Source organism: Oryzias latipes, chromosome 3 (genome assembly GCF_053564925.1).
Source record: "Oryzias latipes strain Hd-rR chromosome 3, Olatipes_Hd-rR_3.1".
NCBI classification, from domain to species: Eukaryota; Metazoa; Chordata; class Actinopteri; order Beloniformes; family Adrianichthyidae; genus Oryzias; species Oryzias latipes.
In genome coordinates, this window is record NC_136239.1 from 36,656,832 (window position 1) to 36,668,015 (window position 11,184).

An 11,184-nucleotide genomic window follows, 5' to 3' on the forward strand; every position below is an offset into this window, starting at 1 on the left:
GACCGAACCTCCCCATTAGTATAGTTTTCATTAAAGGTTTGAAAAAGTGTTTAGCTTTAAAATATTTGGTTTAAAACAAATGAGTTGACAAATAATTGAATATCTGAATAAATCCTTGAGGTTTTTGCCTGGTTTTGTTTTAGAGGTTTTTCACATAGTTTTGACCTTGTTTTTGGATTGAAACCCTTTTTTTGGATTTACGTGTTAGATTTTTGTTTTATATTATAAAAATGGTTTGATCTCAATTTTTGTGATTTTTGCAGTGACAAAAAAGACAAAAATTACTACTCAGAATTGAGTTCTTTGGACAGGTTCAGTGTGACATGAATAAAAATATCTGTAAAAACATATAAATATATAAATATAAATAGGAGCTAGGGTTGTACTAAAAAGATGGATGTCAAGCATCGTCACAAGGAAACACTTTTAAAGATAAGTTAGTTGTAAAATTTAAGGAAATTACTAATTTACAAAGTCAATTTTGTTAAGCATGATTCAAGATGAGCTTTGAGGCCCCAACAGTTATTTTAGACTGGGGGGCCCAAAGATATTTGGAAGTTCCTGAAACAAAAAAAAAAACAACACAAACTTTGGTGGTGAAAAAAACCCCACACTGATGGATAAATACAAAATAAATATTAGTGGACCAAATATTTCACAGAAATAATGGTGGCAGTGATGGGTCATTTAGTAAAGTTATCTGTTGAATGGAAAATCCAAAGTTTAAGAGTGTACGGGGATTGATTTGTATAGAAAAAAAAAACATCATAATAACCCTGACTGTGATAGTTTATCACCATATCCTAATTTCCTGGAGTCACGTCAGTGGATTCCACGAGGTCGGCCAATGATCTGCGTAATTAACTGATGACACTAGGTGGCATCAAATAACTACAATTAGGATTTTCCTCTTCCAATAATGTTTTGAGAAAAACAGACGAATAGATTTTACCACTGCAGCATGAGATACTTCTCTGCTGCATACAGAAAGCAAAGAAAAGCCGAAAAACAGAAGGCGCAGATAAGCGGGTAAAAGCGGGATAGAATTCCCACTCCACTTTGCACTTAGAGCAGCTTCCCGACGCGTTAACTCCGCCCCAGAGCGCGTAACCGTGTCGGTGGCGCGCTCTGGGGCGCATCACTTTCCAACACTCCGCAAAGCCTCATCAAAATCATCATCCATTAAACACCCCCCCCCCCTCAATCCCCCTCCCATCGCGCCCTCCCTCTTTCTCTCCTCTCCTCCGTCCTCTTTTTAATGGGGCTTGCGGGTGATCGGGAGCGCACGGCGCGTCTGGATCGCCTGTTCCGGTGACTCCATCTCCTGATGAAGGCTTGGCTTGCGCTCTGCTCGTCAAAGCTGGACGAGCGCACACCTAAGGGGATCAGACTAAGCGCGTCCTCTCGGAATAACGTCGCCTTCCTGTGTGGATTTCGGTTCTGGCGATCTTCTTCCCGTCTTGGATGTTAGCGCGCATCACACACCGGCGCGCATGAAGCTGCCGTTTGGGGGATTTTCAGACAGAGGGAGACCGTTTTATTCTTTTACGTCGTTATCTCACTTTTTAGGCCAGATTGAGACTCTTTTTCCGCGCAGCTTTCTTACATGTGCTCGGCGATAAAAATTTAAATCACGGAAAAGTTGCGCGCGCAAAGATCTGGAGAAGGACGACATGGCTATGGTGGCTTGGAGAAACGCTGAGGGCGTTGGGGACACGCAGGGGACTCTCTCCTCCCCGGTGTCCCAGGTTGGCCCCCTGTCGTTATCCGGGGATCTGACGGGACACAGGAATCCGGTGACACCGGCGACCTCCCTGGAACTACCGACGGCGGCGGTGGCGGCGGCTCCACCGCCCAACCAGTCCAGCGCCTCCGCCGCGACCACAACGGCGACCAACAACAACAGCACCTCGTTCTCCTCCTCATCCTCCTCCTCATCGTCCATGGACAAGCAGCAGAGCCAGCAGATCGAGTGCATCGTGTGCGGCGATAAATCCAGCGGGAAGCACTACGGACAGTTCACCTGCGAGGGCTGCAAGAGCTTCTTCAAGCGCAGCGTCCGGCGGAACCTGACCTACACCTGCCGGGCCAACAGGAACTGTCCCGTGGACCAGCACCACCGCAACCAGTGCCAGTACTGCCGCCTCAAGAAATGCCTGAAGGTCGGCATGCGGAGGGAAGGTACGAGCCGGCCATTTAAATCCTTTTCCGCCCCTCACGAGATCCGCGGAAACTCCATTTGTGTTCAGGCGATATGGATGTAGCCTAGCTTAATCCCGACTGTCCGAAAAACGGGGCTTTTCTTTCGCCGTTTTCATATTTCGAGAATATAATATCGGTGGAAATGTGGAGGAAATTCCTATAAAATTATGTTTAGTTTTCCGTTTTATTGATATTTAATCTGAAGAAGAAGAATAAAAAAAAGATAAATGAAGCTACCATCCTTTAGCATATTCGTTGTATGTAGCAGGAGTCGCCGCTTGATTTTTTTTTTAATATTAATATAATATATCTATTTTAAATTGTACAATAAAATATATATTTTAAATATTTATATTTTTGAGGCGCTATAGTGGTCAGATTAGTCACTGAATCCGTTCAGGCCCATCCACGGACAACCCGACCGTTACTCCTGTTATTTCAATTTAATATGTATTTATTTTATTTTTTATATAGATTTACAGCTAAATTTCATTGAGAAATACGCAATAATAATATTGTAATGATATAATATTATCAATAATATTTTAAGACTGAAAATAGTAAAATATTTGTAAGTAAATAAATCAAAACAATGTCTTTGTTTGCACCCAGTGGCTTAAAAATATGAATTTAAAATTATTTATGTCTTCTAGCGAATTTTTAAATATTATTTTTGGACTTTTTTGCGTCTTGGTTTGAGTCCAGTCTGGTTTGTTTGTGTTTTTGCAGCCGTGCAGAGAGGCAGGGTCCCCACGCAGGCGTACCACGGCCAGTTCGCGCTCACGAACGGGGACCCCCTTCAGTGTCACTCCTACCTGTCCGGCTACATCTCCCTGCTCCTGCGGGCCGAGCCCTACCCCACCTCCCGGTTCGGCTCCCAGTGCCTGCAGAACAACAACATCATGGGCATCGAGAACATCTGCGAGCTGGCGGCCCGGATGCTGTTCAGCGCCGTGGAGTGGGCCCGGAACATCCCGTTCTTCCCGGACCTGCAGGTGTCGGACCAGGTGGCCCTCCTCCGCCTCACCTGGAGCGAGCTGTTCGTGCTGAACGCGGCGCAGTGCTCCATGCCCGTGCACGTCGCCCCGCTGCTGGCCGCCGCGGGCCTCCACGCGTCCCCCATGTCGGCCGACCGGGTGGTGGCCTTCATGGACCACATCCGGGTCTTCCAGGAGCAGGTGGAGAAGCTGAAGGTGCTGCACGTGGATTCGGCTGAGTACAGCTGCCTGAAGGCCGTCGTGCTGTTCACCACAGGTACAGAGGAGCTTTGAAGGATTCTGGAAACATTTGTAAACATTTCACACAAATTAGGACACAATTATTTGGTTTAAGGCTTTTTATATTTGGAAAAAATACAAATTACACACTGTGCTGCAGGAGCTGGAAGGAAAATAACCAAAAATAAGGGCAAACTACATAAAATTCCAAACATTTACCCTGTAAAAAAAAAAGAAAAGAGAGAATTTAAAAACCAAATAGTGTTGGGTTTCTATATAACAGCCCCCCTTGGGTTAGTAAATAATCTTCTTACTGCAGGCTGAAATCTGCATTGAACCTTTATGACCTAGTTTGTCACTGAATCACGGCACTCTAAAAATGACGTCACGTGCTGTTATTGTGGGATTGAAGAAGGTGCAAATAAGCAGCATCGAAAAATGCAAACCGCTCTACTCATATTTCCATGAATGATCCAATATTTATTTAAAAAGTCGTTTCATTGGCCAAAGAAAGCGTTTTTAGAGGAGAACGAGCTGCTGGCACAAAGGGAGGGGCTGCAGCAGAGTAAAAAAATGAAAAATAAATAAATAAAAGAAGGTCTCTGATGTAGGTCTATTTTCGTCATCTGAACATGTGTCTTTAATCTGGGACACAGTAGCCTTTCTGTAACCCCGGCTGCCATCAGGCCTGCAGCGCTACAGTTCGCTCCACGCATTAAAAAAAAAAAAATCGTTTTCATTTGTGTCTTTATCCCTTGTGCTATCTTGTGGGGTCTAGATGACCCGACTCTCAACGTTCACGTTGAGAGTCGGGTCATCTAGACCCCACAAGACAGTGTCCTGAACCTTTTGTCTTCAATGCAGATCCACCTTTGTCATGTTAGGAATAACACGTCAATCCAAGATAGCATATTCGTTTAGTAACCCTAATGGTTTATGTTTATGCTCCTCCACTCATATTCCCTGAACCGCGTGTTTGTTTTGGTTTTGCTGAGTTCTGCTCCCGCCCCCCGTATAGATGCCTGCGGTTTGTCGGACATGGCGCACGTGGAGAGCCTCCAGGAGAAGTCCCAGTGCGCGCTGGAGGAGTACGTGAGGAGCCAGTACCCCAACCAGCCCAACAGGTTCGGGAAGCTGCTGCTGCGCCTGCCGTCCCTGCGCACCGTCTCCTCCTCCGTCATCGAGCAGCTGTTTTTCGTGCGCCTGGTGGGGAAGACCCCCATCGAGACCCTCATCCGGGACATGCTGCTGTCCGGCAGCAGTTTCAGCTGGCCTTACATTCCCAATCTCCAATAGAAGGAGACGCGCTCGGCGAAAACATCTCCAATCTTTTTTGGTTTTCATAGAAAGTGCAGGTACTTTTTTTTTTTTTTTGTCTGACTCAAAAAGCTGCCGGTGGAATGAGATTACAAAAAGCAAATTCATGTGATTTTGCTCTTTTCTGGCTGTCACAGGGGAAATCTGCCTTATTCTGGAAAGATGAACTTATTGATGAAGTGATCGGCGGCAGATCATTAACCCGTTCACCCACAAACGACCACGGACTGACCCGGTGACCTCAAACAAACTGCAATTTTTTGGGAATTAAAAACAGTATTTATTGGACCCGTGTGAATATTTATTGTGCTTGTAAATTATGTTTTGATTTCTTTTTTTTTTACCGTCTCATATCTATATCTATACATATATATCTCTATTTTTTTGCCCTGGTTTCTGAAAACTGGGGCGACCGTCTTTCCTTTTCTGTCGTGGTTTTCGTAGCTTTTCAGACGAAGCACTTTGGACTGCAGCGAAATGTCATCAAGGTCGCCTCCAAACCGCGCTCAGATCCACTCCGACCCGCCGCCAAGCCCAAAAGCACTGATTTTCGTTTGTTGGTATTGAAGAAAAACCACAAATTATATTTGGGTTGTGTCAATTTTTTAAATGTATTTTTTATTGGGCTATTATGCAGAAAAATTATTTTTCTTCTTAACTATTTGGTTTATTCTTGAAAGGATGTTTCATCAAAAATTCACTTTTTTCCCATTTTTCCCTCCAAAATGAGAAATGGTCACAAGGTGGAGGAGACGACACACCCACCCAACACTTACCACGATTTTTAGATTTCTGGGATTTTTTTCCACAAACTTTGAGATTTCTTATTTTTTTTAAGAGCACTGAGTTTTTCTGTCATAAAGGGACGAAGAGAACAAAAGTTTCTTGGACGGGTTTGACTTCGGGGCCCGGCCCGCTCCCTGCAGGGCCTCCGTGGAACCCAGCGTGTGTGTTTTCCTGTGTTGACTTCTTTTCTGACACCCACTCTGATGTACTGTGAAAGGTTAACATATTGATTAAATTATAACTGAAGATTTACACAGGAAGTGTATTTGTGTTTTTCCAGCTTCCTCTTCTGAGCTTTACCTGTGCAGGTGAGGCTGCATGTGAAGCAGAGCTGTGGGACGTTCTGGAGCCCAGCATTGTGACTCGTTGGCGATTGTAATCAAACTAATTACTTGCACCGACAGTGACATCTTTATGTGCATGTCATGGTGTGTTTGGGCTGAAGAGCCCCCGCAGGAGAGCGTTTAACTTTGCCCCTGCTGCCTCCCTGCAGCCTGATGAGGCTTCATTAGACCTAAAACACACAGACCGAGCTCCACAATAATGTCGCTCGAGTCGGAGGAAAGCAAAATATTTTTGTTTTGGGGGTTTGGGGACTGTGAAAATGGTTATTTCACAGCAGGAGCGGATGCGGAAACCCCACTTTTAGGCCTGCAGGGTTCCACAATAAAAGCATGAAATGGTCCAGAGGGGGGTTTTGAGGGAGCCCGCGAAAACGAACGGCGCGTCTGTGCAGCCAGACTGAAGAAGACAGAGAGGATTAAGGCTGCTTCTCTGCTGCTTAGTGGACATAGAGCTAATGAGGGGCCCCTGGGCGCTCTGTCACGACCGTTTACCCTGAGGAGGATGAAGCCGGGCGCTCCGCGGCCCCTGGGCGTTCCGGGCCAAAGGGCCGGCGGGAAACAAAGGAGCGCGTTCCCACACACGTACGAGTCCCGCAGAGAGCCAGCGGGCCGCGCGGAGCCTGGTCCGCGGGAGGACAACGAGCTGACTCCAGCCTCAGAGCTCCGCTCCCCCCCTCCCACTCACCGAGAGACTGCGCGCGGAGGCCGCTGATTGGACAGCGCAGTTTGAAGGCAGCCAATCAGCTTCCAGCATCGTCAAGCTCTTTAAAATATTATTTTAATAAATATAACCGCGCGTGTTTTTAAAGTTTTATTTGTTTATTTTTTGATAAACAAAATTCACACAGACATATAGTAGTGATGTTGTATGTTTTTGCCTTAAGGAGATTTTTAGGTATCAATACATATATATATATATATATATATATATATATATATATATATATATATATATATATATAGGAACATCAAAAATTAATTTCTGTACAGTTTGCACTAAGAAATAATCTTGAATACATTTTTAGCAATACTTTAAGGCTCTAAAAATGAATGTAAAATTATACAAAGGGATGAAAACAGGCCCGAGAGGCTGCGCCTTTTCTTTTCCCTAAAACTGTAAATATTAATACATAAATGAGTTTTCTGTGGCTTTGATGTTTGCCTTAAAATAACTAAATCTGCTAATTAGAGTAAATGTAAAATTGTTTTATATTCAACGATTGTTAATGCAGGGACTTTTTTTTTAAGAATTACTGAAGCACTTTTTTTTCCTCCTAAATTATCTTACCCCTCACGATACTATAAATGTATAATTTTAGGGACATTTTCCTAATAGAAATGTTTCTGTAAATGCTTCAATTCTAATAAAGTAAAATAAGATTGTTTTAAAAAAATGTACAAAGTGAAAAGCAAATGTAGGAAAATTGTGCTGTACATTTTCTTATGTATGGCTTATCATCAGTCCGGATTCAAACCAACACACATTTTGTATCTTTACACACAGCGCTGGCTGTGAAAATCCTAAAGAAGCTGATGGGCACAAATAAGAGGCTTTTCCGTGTCCGCCGCGTGCGTCTCATGGTTTGTGGAGTTCTGCCTCGCACGCGGGATTCTCCCGCGCGGTAAGGAAAAAATAAAATAAAAAATGTATATTACCCATAAATGTTTTTTAAAAAGCGTCAGATTACAGACAAACAGGCAGATTCAGCCGTTGTGAAAACAGGAGGAGCTGCTGAACCAAACCTTCAGGAACTTTGCTTCTGTTTTGAAAGTACTTTTTTATTATATCACTCATATCATATATATATATATATATATATATATATATATATATATATATATATATATATATATATATATATATAAAGAAAATAGTAATAGTAGTTACTATTACTAGTTACCAGTAATAGTTTTTGACGGGAAAATAGTTACAAGTTACAAATTACAGAGAGGTCTGATCTAAATGGGACTTCATGGTAAAAAAAATAGTTAAAAAATACAAAGTTAGACTTTTAATATAGAAATAAAATAATATTAAGAAGGAAAAATATAACCAAAGTAAGGAAGCAAAATAAAAAAGTATCTAAACCAATTATCTAAATGATTTCTTTAAGCAGACTCAGAATGTTGTGAGACTTTTTGGGATTCCTGTTTGTTTCGTTTGGATGGAAGTGTCTGATGGCTGCCTAAACTCCTCCCTCTTCAGTACCTGCTGACAGTCTGTGCGTCGCACTATGGCTTAACTTAATGCCTGTAATCAGACTTAAGAGACACTGAAGCGAAAACAACAACAAAAGCAACATTGTCTTGGTGTCGTGGTTACACAACCCTAAAACCACATGACTTTCTGGATGGTTTTGGGACATTTTATGTCTGTTGAATGATGTTTCTGACAAGTCTGTTCAAAATTCTTTCAGTTTTCTCAGAGCGATCTGAAACTCTGATGTTTCAGATCTCCAAAATGCTATTAATGTGGATTGCTTTTAATCAAATGTTGATGTTAGCCGAGCTGAGGAGTTTCAACAGTTTTGTCAGATGTGGAAAACGCAACAAGGCCTTCCACCCCCCCTGCTGATGTTGTCTTTTCCACGTCCAGCCAGGGCTTTCCTAATCCTATCAGACTGACATCATGCCACTCTGTCTGGCAGCTCTGAAGCCTTCGAGTTGATGAGGGTCCCCGAGACCTGTCCAGTGACCTCCGACCCCGGCCTGCCCTTTCTCCTGACACCATAACCCACTTCACGCTGGTGTCTTCACTGGAGCATCATCTCTAAAATATCCCTGGAAGCGACAAGCAGTTTGAAACTCTTATCTAATCCACTCTAGCTGTCATATTTTTTTCTTTTTCCTTTGGAAAAGATGCTAATTTGCCGCTCCACACCTCAGTGAGCCCATCTGACGCTCACGGAAACTGCATTTCAAAAGCAGGAGATAAGAGAGGAAGCCGTCTGCCGGGGAGCCCCCCACCACCCCATCCCTCTGTGCAAAACATTTCAGCGATAGACTAGAAAAAAAACACACTAATCAACTCAAGGACTGTGCAAAAAGCGGGCTGCCGTTGCTAAGAGACAGATGCAGAATAACCTGCATGAGAAACCTGACCATGACCCTTCTTCTTCCTCCTCCTCTTCCTCCTCCTCCTCCCAAACAGTCTCAGCCTCTCCTGCCCAATTACTGTAGAACATTAAAGAGCACCTCTGTCACATTAAAGCTGAAACCGGGTGGTGGTGGTGGTGGGAGGGGGGAGGGGGGTGTTTTGGTGTTCAGTAGAGTTTGAATTTTGCTAAAGAACAAAAAAGAAAGAAAAAAAAGAAACTGTTGTGTATTTGCAGAGAAAGCATGCAGTCGGGCTGCAGCAGGCGTGGAAGATTGGCGGTGATGTGTTTCATCCAGACTGCAGGACGGGGGCGGAGTTTGGGACAGAGTGTTTGTGGTGGTGGTGGTGGTGGTGGGGGTGTGGAAATCTGTCAGAGGAATGAGAAGATGAAGGTCTGACAGAGAGGTGACAGAGAGTTCAGCTTATACGAGGCCTGTCGATTAGTGCGTGCGAGGCTGACAGGTGGAATCCCATGGGCGCGTCTGTCACTGCAGTCTGCTGCCAGGCCCGGCCCGGCCCGCCAGCACCACCACAGGGCAGGGACACTCCACAGACACCGCCGCTCCTCATTGGCTCATCCTCGGACCGCCCGGCCTCCCTGCCAGAGCCTAAATTAAAGCTTTATTGTGCACAGAAACCAGGGCGAAAGTCACGTTAATCCCCCACTAATACATCGATATCAGGGATCTGTTTTAACAGCACGATCCAGGAGGGGCTTTCTGCAGCCAGAACGTCTCTGACGGAGGACGCCACAGCTTCCTTAGCCCATGTCAGGTGCAGCGTTTGTTTTTGAATATTACTCTTTTATGGTGTTGCAGTGAAATGCAAAGTGACAAATGAGTCTCTGGTGATGCACAAACAGACAAATCAAGGAAAAGCATAAAAAAAGGAAGAAAAAGCTGAATCAAAGAAATTAAAAAGAAACAGAAACAAACAAAACAGGTGCTACATTCTTCAAAAGATGTGACTAAACAGTTTTACTGATGTTTTTGTGCTAATGTGATCCTTATAGAAGCATTTCCTAGCAAAACAAAAACCCTTAAATGATTGGCTTTCTGAGGAAAGGATGCTCTGAAAAGTCAATTTTTCTGATTCTTATTAGAATAAACTCAAAATTTTAGGGGAAAACATTCAATTCAATAAAAATGATCTTAAGAAAATTCTAGAATTTCCTCAAGAAAAATTGTTCAACGATCAGATGAAGAAGAACAATCATTTAATTTATTCCCAATTAAAAATATTCAGCTATGAAAAAAAAAAAATTATATATATATATATACACATACATATACATATATACACATACATATACATAGCTGAATATTTAACCCTAACCCTAACCCAATTAAAATGTTTTAATCAACTCTATACATTACATTCAGCTGACATTTTTCTTTCCACTAAAATCAGTTATGGTGCTCCACAGGGTTCTGGACTCAGACCACTTCTTTTTTCTCTCTTTAAATGTTCCCCTCAGGCTTCATTGTTTTTTGTTCAATAAAACTTTCTTTTTTTTTTTTTAGATACTACATTCTGTTTTTCTGAATTCCAGATTACTTTTGTTCCTTTAGTTTTCTGTAAACAAAGCCTCGCCTGTTCTGCTACACCATCTAAACATGTAGTTGTAGAGTTAGATAAGCTAATTCTTCTCTAAAAGTTCTGGTACATTGCCTGTCCGTCCTGGGGGAGGATCCCTCCTTCATGTGGACACCCCTGAGGTTTCATTTTTAAAGCTTTTTCCTCACAGTGAAGGAGGTTTTGAGGGCAGGGACACTCAGTTTAGTGTGTTTATTTTACCAATCAGCTCTTGTATTTCATAATTGATTTTATGCTTAGTACCATTGCGACGCCTGGTGAGACAGCTATGTTGTAATATTGGGCAATATAAATAAAACAGATTTCAAATTGAATTAAATTATTCCTGTTGTTTCATCTCCACTCTCAGATCTTCAGATTTAAAACATCTGTAAGTGATGGATTTTTCTCTCTCTGCCCTTTGTATGTTTAGGTTTAAATCCAGATCTACATGTTGAGAATTGATCCCCAATCTATTCTTCAATAGCTGCATGTCTGCAGCTCACCAGAAAAACAAAGAATTCTCAATATAAAGGTAGAGGTTTATTTAAATCTGTGCTGACCCAACCTTCTCCAGCAGCTTATTGTGGTTTTAATGTTGCTTTTAAGTAAACTACGGCCGTAAATGATTTATTCCGGCCTGCCA

General features: G+C 42.8%; 1 protein-coding gene across 2 annotated transcripts; it reads left to right on the forward strand.

Annotated features, from left to right (window-relative positions):
* The first annotated feature begins 1,140 nt into the window (after positions 1-1,140).
* LOC101164791 (COUP transcription factor 2) lies at positions 1,141-5,774 on the forward strand. 2 transcript variants are annotated; one of them, XR_013654939.1, is made up of 4 exons: positions 1,258-2,181; positions 2,932-3,456; positions 4,438-4,774; positions 4,874-5,774. XR_013654939.1 is itself a non-coding variant. In XM_078944673.1 (3 exons), exons 1-3 carry the CDS (start codon positions 1,674-1,676, stop codon positions 4,713-4,715), a joined length of 1,311 nt encoding a protein of 436 aa, XP_078800799.1. In that variant the 5' UTR covers positions 1,141-1,673; the 3' UTR covers positions 4,716-5,774. The 2 variants fall into 2 exon arrangements, 1 of the variants encoding a protein (XP_078800799.1); XM_078944673.1 differs by having other exon boundaries at positions 1,141-2,181; positions 4,438-5,774.
* Positions 5,775-11,184: the final 5,410 nt, after the last annotated feature.

Bases quoted from the DNA above. Each gene is read 5' to 3' on its own strand.
- LOC101164791 (XM_078944673.1), top strand. From the start codon at position 1,674: ATGGCTATGGTGGCTTGGAGAAACGCTGAGGGCGTTGGGGACACGCAG. The intron at 2,182-2,931 runs GTACGAGCCGGC...GTGTTTTTGCAG, and splicing joins GGTCGGCATGCGGAGGGAAG to CCGTGCAGAGAGGCAGGGTC. The intron at 3,457-4,437 runs GTACAGAGGAGC...CCCCCCGTATAG, and splicing joins CGTCGTGCTGTTCACCACAG to ATGCCTGCGGTTTGTCGGAC.